This window comes from Talaromyces stipitatus, genomic scaffold (assembly GCF_000003125.1).
Source record: "Talaromyces stipitatus ATCC 10500 scf_1105507295541 genomic scaffold, whole genome shotgun sequence".
Lineage (NCBI taxonomy): Eukaryota > Fungi > Ascomycota > Eurotiomycetes > Eurotiales > Trichocomaceae > Talaromyces > Talaromyces stipitatus.
This window is the reverse complement of record NW_002990115.1, coordinates 3,643,380-3,658,164: the sequence shown is the minus strand read 5'-3', so window position 1 is coordinate 3,658,164 and position 14,785 is coordinate 3,643,380. Positions and strand designations below refer to the sequence as shown.

General features: G+C 48.1%; 4 protein-coding genes across 4 annotated transcripts; 3 read left to right on the top strand and 1 right to left on the bottom strand.

Annotated features, from left to right (window-relative positions):
• Positions 1-67: 67 nt before the first annotated feature.
• TSTA_036990 (uncharacterized protein) lies at positions 68-2,779 on the bottom strand (the record flags this gene model as incomplete). The annotated part of the gene is made up of 5 exons (XM_002480867.1): positions 68-1,062; positions 1,133-1,509; positions 1,571-1,896; positions 1,968-2,244; positions 2,292-2,779. The coding sequence occupies 5 exons, from the start codon at positions 2,777-2,779 to the stop codon at positions 68-70; spliced, it is 2,463 nt and encodes an 820-aa protein (XP_002480912.1).
• A 1,420-nt stretch (positions 2,780-4,199) lies between these two features.
• Positions 4,200-5,164, top strand: TSTA_036980 (uncharacterized protein; the record flags this gene model as incomplete). Its single annotated transcript, XM_002480866.1, has 2 exons — positions 4,200-4,531; positions 4,599-5,164. The coding sequence occupies exons 1-2, from the start codon at positions 4,279-4,281 to the stop codon at positions 5,162-5,164; spliced, it is 819 nt and encodes a 272-aa protein (XP_002480911.1). The 5' UTR covers positions 4,200-4,278.
• Positions 5,165-8,122: 2,958 nt separating this feature from the next.
• TSTA_036970 (amidohydrolase, putative) lies at positions 8,123-9,696 on the top strand (the record flags this gene model as incomplete). The annotated part of the gene is made up of 3 exons (XM_002480865.1): positions 8,123-9,356; positions 9,487-9,538; positions 9,603-9,696. The coding sequence occupies 3 exons, from the start codon at positions 8,123-8,125 to the stop codon at positions 9,694-9,696; spliced, it is 1,380 nt and encodes a 459-aa protein (XP_002480910.1).
• A 1,586-nt stretch (positions 9,697-11,282) lies between these two features.
• TSTA_036960 (uncharacterized protein) lies at positions 11,283-13,579 on the top strand (the record flags this gene model as incomplete). Its single annotated transcript, XM_002480864.1, has 2 exons — positions 11,283-11,347; positions 11,371-13,579. The coding sequence occupies 2 exons, from the start codon at positions 11,283-11,285 to the stop codon at positions 13,577-13,579; spliced, it is 2,274 nt and encodes a 757-aa protein (XP_002480909.1).
• Between the last annotated feature and the right edge of the window lie 1,206 nt (positions 13,580-14,785).

Below are 14,785 nucleotides of genomic sequence, written 5' to 3'. Positions count from 1 at the left end.
TAGAAATCGCTGGTGGAACAATTTATACTCCAGGGCTTAACTGCAGTGTTGCATATTTTAAAAAGGCTCACCTACATTTCAGCAGGCGGTGGGTATTACAGACATGGGCCTTCCAATGCATCTCCTGGAGGAAATCTCCTGCCTGATCTCCGCAGAAATTACACCGACGTTCATCCAGATGCCAGTCTCGGAAATGGCGCACCAGATTTCGGTGGTAGGGGTAATGCTTGAGACGCCGGCTGTCCGCTTGGCCTGGATCAGCAAAACACTGAAAACAGCACAACGGCTCAGACGCCGTCTGAATGTGCTCCTTAGCAGCTTGGAAGGACCGGTCTCGCTCAGAAAGGGCAGTGACCGACGTCACTGGCGCGTCTTCCATCACAACATCTTCCTCGACGTAGTTCACAGCCTGGGGACGCCTCCCTCGAGGCGGGCCACCTTCGAGGACATCGCAGTAGACACGCACCGCCTCCACCGCCTCGTTCCGGCGTCGCCACTCCGCCTCAATCGAGTCGGACGTCGGCCACGTCATCAGCTTCTCATTGAGAGTGACCAGTTCCGGAGGCATTCGGTCCTCGTTCTTGAGCCTCTCCTTGGTCTCGTCGTCGGCGATGGCAGTGCCAGCAAGCTGCTGCTCGATGTCGATGACTGCTTGCTCATCATCGAAGTCCCGCCGGACGCGAGAGCGCAGGGCGTATAGGAGGCGGTTACGAGTATTGGTCACGGCTCTCTTGAGTCGCGCTAGCTTTGCGAATTGGTCCTCGTCCTTCTTCGACTGAGATTGCAACTCCAGCGCTAGTCGGTCTCGTTTCTCGATAGCCTTAATCAGCTCTGGTTCGTCCTCCACCGAAGCCTTCTGCTCGTCTGTGAGTTCACGCGGCCTCCGCGGATCCATCCAGCGTCCCATGCGCGTGATTGCTCGCATCAGCTCCGAGTCAGGTTCAAGACCTCGCATCAGGGCTTGCATGTCAACGTCAACCCGTCTCGGAAGATAGTGGTTGAGAAAGGTCCGGGAATCGCGGTGCTTCATGATCAGGTTTTGCTTTGCATCGCTGACCAGGCCTGTCAGGGGTACGTATCGCGTAAATTAGCCCCATGGCGGGAATACGTAGAGGAACTAGGAGGTACCTACCGCTAGCATTCATAATGGTGCCGCCACCATAACGAAACCGATGTGTAAATACAGCCCATGGAAACCCAGCGATCTCCCCAAAGTCTCGGATCTGCTTTGTGAGCGTGGCCCTCGAGATCGGCAATTTCGGGTTCACAGTGACTTTGCCGCGCTTCGCTTCTACACGGCAGAATACATAGTAGTTGGCCATTTCCGGTTTCAACGGAAGGGGCAGCTGCTGGCGCCCCTTCCCGATGAAGAGACGACGGAGATCTTCCATAGATCTGAGATTCGGAGCTCTAAACGCTTGGTTACGGAGGAGCATGCCCAAGAGGAACGAGTGCGGGCTGAGCATCAAAGAGGGATCATAGATAATCTCAGGGATCGGAAAAGTGTTTCTATCTTAGTATTAGCGGCGGTCTCAGCTTGAAGAAGCTTGGCTTAGAGGCGAGTTCATACGCTTGTGTTACCCCCAAATACTTCTTAGCGAATTTATTCGTGATCTCCAGCAAGATAATAGGCGGTCCGCCCCGAGGATCTCGCTGCATGGAGCACTGTAGATGTTTATATTGGAGATTTCGCATGGCGTCGATCCGATTGACTGTAAAACATGCCAAAACATTGTAAAGACATTGTTGGATGCGTTGTAGACCGAGCCAGAACCGCTTTTCCTGGGTTCGTAAGACCGTTTCCTGGAGCGGCACAAGATCTTCGATATACATCGGTGTTTTCTCCTTCTCGTCGGTGTCCAGCTCGAACTCCGTTAGGGCTAATTTCCGCAAACGCTACCAAATGAAGATCAGACAGAAGATCAAAGACAAAGGGAGACAGTTCCTAACGCATGTTTGCTGCTAACCTTGTTCATTTTTCTACCCAGCTCCTCGTCCAAAGGCACTCCAGTTGCCGCTTCATAGTAACGAAGAAAGCTCTTCCAGTCCTGTCCAAGACTACTGAGCTTGCCAATACCCGGTAGCTTTCGTCCGTCCTTTCCCGTGCGGAGACGAAGACAAAACCGAAAGAATTCGGTCAAGATCCGTCGGGTTGCAACACGGAGGACAGCCACAGGGTCCTGCCAATTCAGGTGGACGGTTCCTTGCGCCGTGCGGGCTTTCTTGCGCTTCCGCCGACAGAATCTGTCCTAAATTAGCAAAATTCGAGAGCAAAGCTGCCATCAACGTACCGTTCCCATCGTGAACGCAATTTCTCTCTCTGCTCCTTTGTAGACTCTGCGTAACCGTCATCTTCTTCATCATCCGAGGACTCGCGATCGGTCTCGACGTCGGGATCAGAGTCGGAGTCCGAGCCCTCGTCATCGCTCGACTCGTTGAAGTCCTTTTCATCAAGCCGAAAGGCCGCATTCCGATCTGAATCTGCGTTGATCCGACCAACTTTCGTCGGGGCCGAGCCAGAAACTCGTGGTTGCGCGGTAGCCGAGGCAGTAGGACGGATAGGACCAGTGAGCTGGGTGACGCACGCTCGGCCACGCCGGCGTTGACGTCGACTACCACGCGGCGCTTTAGTGTCTCGATTTGGTGCTTGGGGGACGTCTATATCCGAGAGATCGGTCGCGGAGTTGATGGCGGCTGGGTCGCTGTCCATCTGGAACGAGACATCGCTCGTCTCGCTGTCTGAGCTGTGGCCGCCATGACGCTGTGCTCGGGAGCGCATTGGAGACACCTAGATGACTTTCGATCGGAAGGAAACGTGCACCCAGGAGACCTCGACCGATAGAGGTGTGATGGAGATGGGGGATGGGATCTCTCGTGAGAGCTCTCGTAAGAGCGAAGGATGATGGGGAGGAAGCGAGTGACAGGGAAAGAGCGTGTGCAGGTGGGTGAGGAATGGGGATCGATCAAGGACCGAAAATGAGAAGAAGATGACTGGAACTGGCCCAAAGTGAGCGAGAGCCAAAATGAGCTTGACTAGGTCTCGGGGATTGTTGGGAGCGGGGGTCGTTGGAAGAGAGGGTCGAGGTGCCCGTCGAAGAAGTGGATGGGGACCGCATCTTATAGAGGGAAGCGAGAAGCCGCTGGAAAATCGTCGATGCAAAAAGCGAAAAGGCCGATTTTGACTGCAAAGGGTGCAGAAAAGTGAGGGTGTCGAAACTCGTGGTGTGGTTGCCGGAGCAGTTCAGGAACAGAGCAGCAACACGTTGCACGTGGATCTGGTCACATTAAGGCGATGGTATTGCCACGGCTGGTGGATTCCTAGAGCCACGCACGAGCGCGGAGAAATGAGGCGCCGGAGCCGAGGGCACGGGTTTTGACGGCCGGAGACGCCCAAAACGGCAGCGCCGGCGCAAATCGAAACCTTCATCTAGTAATGAAGACGGGACACGTGAAGTCGACGTGTCAGTAGACTTTCTCCATCTGAATCGTATCCCACAACGATCAAGTTAGATGCATCAATGCAGCCGTGTCGAACGCCACCCTTCCACGCGAGTCAAACTTGATAAATCTGGTCCCGTCACAAGTCTATTTCCAACGTGTAAGAGTGCATGCAATGCGTCCGAGATATCAATTCAGCATTCAAGACATGTCCGGTAGACGGTCGAATCAATCGTGACTCATTCCGGAAATTGTGCAGTCAGGTACAGAAGTGAATCAATCCGTTTTTGCACGGAATTTGCAAACTACACAGATGTCTCGCCTTCGGATGTAGACCTATGATATATTTCCTGTAGGTATACTAACTAACTACTTAGCAGACCGGAATGTCAGCATAGGCAAGAGGAAATTGATCAGGTATGGCCAACATTGAAAGGTGAGTGATACCTAACTTCCTTTGTCTCGGGTACAGCTATTGTATACCTGATCGAGGATGAGTGGGCATGTGAAGTCTTCCTAAGAAGCATCCGGGCAACAGCCTGAAACACTTGGAGATGTGGTTCATAGAAACTTATAACGCCCTGCATCTTTACCGGCCATACCGACTCCTAACGTACAAGTTATCTTCTGATCAATCTGAGCGCAAAGGGACGATGTAGCGACTTGGTAGTTATAAAGTATTCATCTCTATAAGAAAGCAGCTCGGATGATCTGTACCAATGACGCCATTCCCGTCTACCCCGCTTAATCTTCTATCCATCGTTCAACATCCTCATCTAACTATCTCCAAAATATAAAAGCAATATAACAAATTATCATCTATATTCCAATCGTCTAATCATGCCTCAAGTCCTTCTTCTAGGCGGCCACGGCAAAATCGCCCTCCACCTAACCCCGCTCCTCCTCGCTCGCTCCTGGAACGTCACCAGCGTAATCCGCAACGCCGAGCATGAAGCCGAAATCCTAGCTCTGGGAAAGGACAAACCAGGTAAACTCTCAGTCTTGCTATCTAGTTTAGACGACGTCAAGAGTCAGGCGGATGCACAGGCTGTTCTGGATAAGGTGAAACCAGAGTATGTTGTCTGGGCTGCCGGTGAGTTTCCACCCTACAACTCTCTACCATCTACGATTACCTTGCTGAAATTTGATACGGGATATAGGAGCCGGCGGCAAAGGCGGTCCTCAACGCACATACGCAATCGACCGAGACGCTGCAAAACACTTCATCGCCAGCTCCTTCGCAACCCCCTCCGTAACCAAATTCCTCCTAATCAGCCACATGGGTAGCCGCAAGACGAAACCATCCTGGTTCACCGAGGAAAGCTGGAAACGAACCGAAAAGCTCTGGACCGACATCTTACCGGATTATTGCAAGGCGAAATGGGAAGCGGATCAATACCAAACCGCTCTTGCGGCTGTTACAAAGACCAAAAATCCGGAGAGGGAGATTCAGAGCATTAGTTTGAGACCGGGGTTGTTGACTGATGAGCTGGCGACGGGGAAAGTGGCCATGGGACATGTTAAGGCTGCAGAGGGGTCGGTGACGAGGGAGGATGTGGCTGTGGTGGCGGATCGGTTGCTGGCGAGGGATGATGCGGAGGGATGGTTTGATTTGCTTAATGGGGAGGAGCCGATTGATGAGGCGGTGGAGAGGGTTGTGAAGGGGAAGATTGATTCGATTGGGGATGAGGATGTGGAGAATATGATTAGGAAGTTTGATTTGTAAGATATTGATAGTGATTTCGGGTATGAATATATTTCTTCCACTACGTACAACAGAAGTTTGGAAATATTAATACCATCCTATGTAACACGAAACAGTAAATACGTGTATATACCGCCGATACAGACCTAAATACTACAAATGTATGGTTTCGCGTCTGTTCCACTTCCCCGCAAACGCGCCATAGTCATGTTAGCCCTAACTCTACCGTCTGCCCAGTCTTTGTCCCAGATTCGATGAGAGTGCCGACTGGACAATCACAAGATTATGATTGACCCTGTCATTCGATGTAATGCCACTATAAGCTATTCTCGGAGTCGATAGAATTCTCATCCATGGCGTTGATTTTACACTTCTTGCTAAAGATAGAGCTGATAATACAGAGTTATGATTAATCTGCTGCCCAGTGCAACCTATTTATAACATCGCCGTTGCTGAGGGTATGATCAATGTTCGCACTCGCTCTCTAAGAGCCTCGAGTGGTTCTCACGGCTCGGAGGATATCTTATCTGCCGCCGAACTGGACATGCCCTTCTCTGTTCTGATGCTCTATATGACATTCCAAGGTCTGATATAAAAAGTGACTAATAATGGTACAGAATATAATGAAGAACAAAGCAACAACACCCGACCTTCGGTAAAATGTTGATATTGAAACCTTGGTTGCTAATTTGAGGAAATCCTCCGTCCAGGTCAAGATTCTGCGCATAGACCGGTCACCGCTGTAAAAGTCATTCCAAGATCATACTTACCGTTCATCTACCTCTGGGTACACCGCATAGCTATGATGTCGAATGTAACAAATAACTTGGGACTGAGTATCAATACGGTCCCCTCAATGCCCACAATCCCTAAGTAAGGCCTTTGAGATTGGCCGCTATTCTTTGTCCCCTGTTCAACCAGATCTTCACCGAATCTTTGACCAAGTAGCGAAACTCGAAATCGATGGCATACCTCACACTGAAGAAGCATATATTTAGTATAATCAGCCGTTAAAGCAATCAGCAATCCAATGGAATAAGTACGGGGGGGCTGCAAGACTTACTGCCTTATTTATAGCTTCCATATGGAGATGCAAACAGCTAAATTGATCACACACCGATAAATGTACCAACTAAGAATATGTCCTTTCTCAAATCGTTGTCCTTGTCGGAACATTCCATAATCGCTCGAGGAAATCCAGCAAGAAAACGTAGCAGTCATCATAAGTATACGGTCAAGCCCATCAATTAAAGAAACTGCAGATAACAAAGAGGTACGTAGCTAAAAATTGCAGTACTATGTATGGATGGTATACTGCCAGTTTGAGTATACATATGGACTTGGTCTGTAGAAGGTACGAGGAGCCATATCATAGGTTATCTATCAACTAGAGCTTACTTCCTCTACTCGAAGACATCTACAAACAGAAGTCAAATTCCCTATCAGAAACATATTTCGATCTCTAAAATGCGGGAAATATCATCTTCTCTAGTCCAGTGGTCGATAGGATGCTCTTTCTTCTATTTGACATGCCTCGTCATCTATCGACTAGTCTTCCACCCTATCGCACATGTACCCGGTCCAACACTCGCAAAAGTCACGTCTTTATATGAATGGTATTATCTTTGCGACCAATCCGCCTCCAACATGAAAGAGCTGCACGAGAAATACGGTATATAATATATCCGTCCTTGTAGATCTCCATGTTACTGACTCGATCAAGGACCGCTTGTCAGAATTAATCCGGATACTGTCCATCTAGATAATTCGAAATACTTGGATAAAGACAAGGAAACGGATACAGAAGTGAAGACATCGACTATTGTGAAGGGTTTTGGTCATCACTCGGCCGCGGGGTTGCCTTGTGACTTCAGTTTTCAGACAGAATGATTCAATATTGGCGGAGTTAGATTATCGAGTGTTTGGATGGCGTGGAAGCGGCGGTCTCAATTGCTAAGGATATCTCGACACGTTTACTAAGGATCCGTGTTCTGCCCCGGCATGAATCTAAGTCGTGTAAAAAGCTCTTTATCGTTACGGCGAGTGTTTTCAGGCAATTTGCATTTGACCATCGGAGTTGAGGAGTAAAGTTATTGCTTTGATGGGATCTCATTCTTGACGCACAGGCAGTTGTTTCTCCTGGAGATCGGTCAAGAGGGAGCTGGCGCTGCTTTATATCTCTTTTCATCCGGCATATCATGATTGTCTTTTTGTTATGATTTTTTCACGGGACTGCCCGCCATACAGGTAGACGTCGGTACCGCATTGGGCCTAGCGTGATCGTAGCACGGACATCAACTTCGCACGACACGGATCTCAGATAGTTAGCTAGACTTCTCAATATCACTCTCTCTCTAGCCCATCATCATTTCTCATGGTTGATATACCCGGAATACGAGAAATAGCATCTATTATGACACGACAAGACTTTCATGCATATAGAATCTCTTCTAATTTGAGGAGTATGTAAGCTCGAGGTGATCGAACATGGACATGGAAGGATCCGGGGCCGTCTATGTGCATAACAGTTATTACCGTAATAGGAGATTCGGCCATATTTGGCAGTTGTGTCTTGTCAGTAAAACCTACTGCAAATTTGACAATTGCAGATGGTTCCGAGCGGTGGTCTGTATAAGTAAATTGTCGTAATTAGAATGCGTGTTAAGTGGTTTGGTGGTAAGCCCTAATTCAACCGTAACGGTTCGGTATAGAAGATGTTAAGGTTATTCTGACCGTTCTCCGCTGAGAACACGGGACAATTAGAGCCATTACCATATAGAATATGTAGCTAACTGCTGTGTATGCTATATACAACCCAGTTAATTCTCGTTATGTAATCTCGGGGATATGTAGTTACGCATAACATACCCCGCCATATAAGCAGGTTACGTTGGTTTAGGTATGGGCGGCCCGCCTGTCCACCAGCTGAACCACCTGAGCCATCTCTGACCATCTCTCCACATCAACATACGTATCAACATGCCACAAACACAAGACTTATCGGAAATTCTAAAAAATGCTCCATTAGACTTCACTCATTACGAGGGTCTATACAAGTATTTCCACGCCCATCCCGAACTATCACAGCAAGAGAAGAGCACATCTCAAAAGATCGCATCATTTCTCGCTTCACTAGATGCCTATGAAATCCACACAAATATCGGCGGCTATGGCGTCGTAGGCGTCCTAAAAAATGGCACCGGAAAAACCATCCTTTTACGCGCTGATATGGATGCACTCCCCGTCAAGGAACTTACAGGACTCCCCTATGCAAGTTCGGTGACTATGCGAGATGCCGACGGTGTGGAAAAACCCGTTATGCATGCATGCGGACATGATATGCATATAACATGTCTTCTTGCCGCCGCCGAACTTCTGGCGAGTATACAGCATGTCTGGAGCGGAACGTTGATTGTTTTATTTCAACCGGATGAAGAGCGTGGTGGTGGTGCGCAGGCCATGGTTGACGATGGACTTTACGACAAGATCCCTGTTCCGGATTATTGTTTTGGTCAGCATGTGATGCGTATGCGGGCGGGGAGTGTTGGGTCACGGCCTGGAACGATTATGGCTGCTGCTGATAGTCTTAAGATTACGGTTTTTGGGCGTGGTGGGCATGGGTCATTGCCTCATCAGACAGTTGATCCTGCGCTTCTTGCTGCACATATTGTTGTGAGATTGCAGAGTATCGTGAGCAGGGAAATTGACCCGAGTGACCTGGGAGTCGTAACTGTCGGAAGTCTGCAGGCCGGACAGACTGAGAATATCATTGCGGATCGCGCTGAGATTGGGCTTGATTTTAGGACTGTCAAGCTAGAGACTCGACAGAAAATTATAACTGCTATTCGACGTATAGTCGAGGCTGAGTGTATGGCTAGCGGATCGCCGAAACCACCAGTCTTCACGCCAACACGTCGCTTTCCACCGACTCTGAATGATACGGACGTGGCGTCTCGATTAGCTGCTTCTTTTGAGAAACATTTTGAAGATTTTGATGCCGATACGCCGAGAACAAATGTTAGCGAAGACTTTTCTACGCTGGGTACGAGCAAAGGTGTTCCATGTTGTTTTTGGTTCATTGGAGGTATTGATCCGGAACTCTGGGATAGGGTTTTGAAAGCAGAGAATCCCACAGAAGAGATAGCGGGGAACCACTCGGCTCTATTTGCTCCTGTTATACAGCCGACCATGAGAGTTGGGGTGGATGCTCTTTGTATTGCAGCTTTGACTTTTTTGAAAAATTAGGTCTGCTGCTAGCACTAGCCCTAAGTTACTGTTATAGGAAACTTTCGGAACTGAACCATAACCTTCGTAAAAAGAAATAATCTTCTACGCAGTATCAGCCCCTTTCCAAGCCACGATGAGCACCTTTGGACAGTGGTCTGTCGACGCCTTGTAACCATCTCATTGTGGCAAGTCCTAATACTGAGGACGAGTTGATTTCCACTTATTCCTCCAGATATCAACGTAATCAACGTAATTGGTCCAATATTATCACCAAGACCTCGATCCACGCTTCTCACAATATCGGTCTTTTCACCGCATCAAGTTGAATATAGCCGGAAAGGTACAAAACGACTCGATGGAGGAATTAACAAGTAATATCGGGGAGATTACATCACATAGCCAGTCTCCGACCCGGACAGGCGCAAGCTTAAGCTCTTAGCTCTTAAATTGGTAAATGATAATACCAACTAAGCAACTGAGTAAGCTGACATAGCAATCTCCACTACATAACTAGTGTAAGAACCCGGCTGACCATAATTCTTCAAGTACCCAGGCATGCTACTGCCGAAGTGTAAACACCGAAGCTGCTACTAAGAGTACTCAATGGGATGATATTGTTACGATCAGGCCACCGGCAACTGGCTGGAGCTTACCTTTCTTTACGTTGTAGAATATGATACTGTGAATCCGAGAGCACAAAGCCGCTATTAGATCTTCCATGAAAAAGGCAGATCCTATCAGTAATCTCAAAATCTCCCTCAAAATTTCTACTCTTGGTAATTAACTGGCGGGAGAGGTTAAATGCACACCGTTTATAAGATTCGGACACGGTTAAATAGGGCTCGGTTAGGTAAAATAGGCCGAAATTCCGGTAGTTAAGATGGCGTTAAGTTATCTGGGGTCCCCGCATAATTCAATTTGAGATACAGGGTCCATAGCCTACCTGCACAGAAGCTCAAAGCGTTATTGACATTCCGGGGGCCAAAGTTGGGACGAATTTCCAATTGTGACATGTCAATTCAGTGACGACTTGTACCTGTTAAGCAGATACTTCAATGAGAATCAAATTGAGCGGTTTAACCATCTGCGAGGTTTGCTATGGAATGGTTTGGTATTCCTGAATAATCTACCCCTCACCCCATGTCAAGAGTGACGATCCCAAGAACAAACTAAACCGTTTCTTCCAGGTTTCAAAGATGGGCTACATTGCTAAATCCGCGATTTAGCCTAATCATTCATGAGCTAGTCTACAGTCTTCACTGTATAAATTGTAGCAAAGCCTTCATAAGACATGACTCCAGCTACCAGCCTACTATCAGATATCGAATGTTCTATACCTTTTGGTGTAGGTTGAAGAGGAGACAATGATGGGACCTTCCTGGTTCTTTCGAGCTGGTGCTAAAGCACTCCTGTCACTTATAGCAGTATGCACGACTGCCCAGGCATCTACATGCAACGCAAACAGCTCAGCGCCGGCAACGACTTATAATGCATCAGCCAGCTATGTCGGATGTTACCTGGATCCTAGCGTGTCTATCTTAAAGGCAGCGAAGCTTAGCACGATTATCATGACGCCAGAGTATTGTGCCAACTGGTGTGGTGAACGGGGTTTTGCGTATGGAGGTATAGAATTTGGGACGTAAGTGGATTGCTATCTGCCGAGTTGATGTTTGCCGAGTTGATGTTTGCCGAGTTGAGACTGATACATAGAACAGACAATGTTTTTGCGGTACTACGCCTGACTTCAGCTCGGCGACTAAGACAGATGATAGCAGCTGCAATTCGAAATGTGTGACTGAACCGTCCAGCTTGTGCGGAGGGACATATGTGTAAGTCAAATACATCTCAAAGAAATACGTGACTACCGTCGCTGATATTGATAGCATGTCTTTGTATCATATCTCGAATCCCCATGGGAATACAACAAGCACTAGCTTTGTACCCGCCTGCCAAACAGCGCCTCTCTGCAGTCATAAAGTCTGTGATACTTCACTGAGCAGTACCCAGCGAGTAAAATCCCTGATTGATTCCCTGACGCTGGAGGAGAAAATCCTCAATCTTGTCGATGCTTCAGCCGGATCTGAGCGTCTCGGCTTACCATCGTACGAATGGTGGAATGAAGCAACGCACGGAGTCGGCTCTGCACCAGGTGTCCAATTCACCGAAAAACCAGTCAATTTTAGTTATGCCACTAGTTTTCCGGCACCAATCTTGACCGCGGCATCCTTTGATGACGCTCTAGTTCGTGAAATAGCTAGTGTAATCGGCAGGGAAGGACGCGCTTTTGGAAATAACGGGTTTTCTGGGTTTGATTTCTGGGCACCGAATATCAATCCTTTCAGAGATCCTCGGTGGGGGAGAGGACAGGAGACTCCCGGTGAGGATAGTTTTGTTGTGCAGAGCTATATTCGCAATTTCATTCCGGGACTTCAGGGTGATGATCCGGAGGACAAGCAGGTTATAGCTACATGCAAGCACTACGCTGCTTATGACCTGGAAACGGGAAGATACGGAAACGACTATAATCCTACCCAGCAGGATCTGGCTGATTACTTCCTGGCTCCATTCAAGACCTGCGTTCGTGACACCGGAGTAGGGAGCATCATGTGTGCATACAATGCAGTTGACGGCATCCCAACCTGCGCGAGTGAATACCTCCTTGACCAAGTATTGAGAAAACATTGGAATTTCACTGCAGACTACAACTACGTTGTATCTGACTGTGGAGCGGTTACAGATATCTGGCAGTATCACAACTTCACTGATACCGAAGAAGCTGCTGCATCTGTATCTCTCAACGCCGGCGTAGATTTGGAATGTGGTTCTTCGTACCTCAAGCTCAATGAATCACTTGCTGCAAATCAGACCACGGTGCAGGCATTGGATCAAGCGTTAACAAGACTGTACTCGGCATTGTTTACCGTCGGGTTCTTTGACGGTGGGAAGTACACTGCTCTCGGTTTCGCGGATGTTTCGACCCCTGAAGCGCAATCTCTCGCCTACGAAGCTGCGGTCGAAGGCATGACGCTCCTCAAAAATGACAAAAGGCTCCTCCCTATACGTTCCTCGCATAAATACAAGAGTGTGGCATTGATTGGACCTTTCGCAAACGCCACGACTCAGATGCAAGGTGATTATTCTGGTATTCCGCCGTTCTTGATTAGTCCACTGGAAGCGTTCAAAGGCCATGACTGGGAGGTCAACTATGCCATGGGCACAGGAATCAATAATCAGACCACGACTGGATTTGCTTCCGCACTCGCAGCAGCAGAGAAATCGGACTTGGTGATCTACCTAGGCGGCATTGACAACTCCATCGAGGCCGAAACACTGGACCGCACCTCGCTTACTTGGCCTGGAAATCAACTCGACCTCGTCACACAGCTATCGAAACTCCACAAACCTCTAATCGTTGTCCAATTTGGCGGCGGACAGCTCGATGACAGTGCCCTGCTGCAGAATGAAGGAGTCCAAGCTCTGGTTTGGGCCGGATATCCAAGCCAAAGTGGCGGCTCTGCTCTACTAGACGTCCTTCTAGGCAAAAGGTCAATCGCTGGTAGATTGCCGGTCACGCAGTATCCAGCCAGTTATGCCGATCAAGTGAGCATCTTTGATATCAACATTCGTCCTAATGATTCCTATCCTGGACGAACATATAAATGGTACACGGGAATGCCCGTGGTTCCGTTCGGATACGGTCTGCATTACACGAAATTCGAATTTGAATGGGCGCAGACTCTGAATCACGAGTACAATATCCAACAGCTTGTGGCTTCATGCCAGTCCACCGGCCCGATCAGCGACAATACGCCCTTTACTACCGTCAAAGCCCATGTGAAAAACATCGGCCCCGAAGCTTCTGACTACGTCGGCTTGTTATTCCTTTCAAGCCCCGATGCAGGCCCAGCACCACGACCAAATAAATCCCTGGTATCCTACTTGCGTCTCCACAATATCACATCCGGAAGTCAAGGAACATTAGACTTACCTCTCACCCTGGGCTCGATGGCCAGAGCGGATGAAAATGGAAACCTCGTTATATTCCCGGGACATTACAAGATTGCACTGGACGTATCGGACAGCCTGACGTTTGAGTTTTCGTTACGTGGAGATCCGCTAGTAATAGATACACTTCCTGTGCCTGATGCGCATTATGATTTTACGGTTCCGGTTCATATTCAACCTCCATCTACCGAGGCCCATTCCTGATGTCATTGGATTGAGGATAAAGAGCCACACGTTAGGCTGGCACCAGTACTAAAACCTAGAGAAATACAGGAATACTACTAGTTTCAAGGGTACCTACATAATGCCCTAACACGTGGTCTCGGCATGTGTAAAACCCTAATAGCTTGTTTCCGCCGATTTCCAGAGTTCTAGAAATATCTGAGATGCTCGGAATCGTCGGCACGTCTTACGCATCGGGAACCTTGGTAAGGGAGACATCATACGGACCGGCATTTTCTTCAAGGATGATGCTTGTGAATTGCCCACGAAAGCCGGGTCGGCCATTTGCCGGTACCAATCGGACACTAACATCATTATATTCACAAAATGCCCAAACCGGTCTTTGTAGGTTCTAGGATATCAAGTTAAAGGTAGTAGATGGAATAACCGGCGATATTGTAGTACACACAGTAGACAAGTCTGAAGTCAATGACGAAAGAGGTGGAACTACACCCGTCCAACCCATGGAATCATAATACGGGCGTACATTGACCAATCAACCCAGTTCCATGTCGTGCATGCAGCTTGCGAGTTGGGGGCTATCTTGACCACATAGTCGGGTTCGCAACATCGCCATGTGCTCGTTTGTAAATGCAGTGATCAAAACGGGGGCCAAGAAACGAAGTACGTACTCTTCTCAGCCTCAAAGTTATCTTATTTAGGCAAGTGTACGGAAATGCCATACGGACGGAGTACTATGCGTAGTTAGCTCGGAGGTAAGTGACCACATACGTACCTAGGTATACACTAATGATGCAACTCATCTATACTAACGGTGTAGTAAGCTACTCCGAAACTAAATACTAGTGAGGCAGTTTGACCACGCTCGGACAATTAACCACGCTCGGGTCTGATACCCCCATGCCAAGCTGTGCAGCATCAGGTCTGGTGACTGATAGCTGTTCCCTTGTATACGTATTAGATATGCATGGAGTATAACGGATGGAGCGTCTGCTTCGGGCAAATGGATTGGAGCATTTTGTATAAGCTACTATGAGCTACTATGAGCAATATGAGTGATAAGTAGCTCACATGATGTCATCATCTACTTGATAGGGTTTGATGCAGACAATTGCATTGAATTAGATAGGATTTATTATTAGATCATCAGCTGATCATGATAGAGATAGATTAAATTTGTATTGAAATCAAAAGCAAGTCGGAACTAACTGCCGACGGGTATTCCGG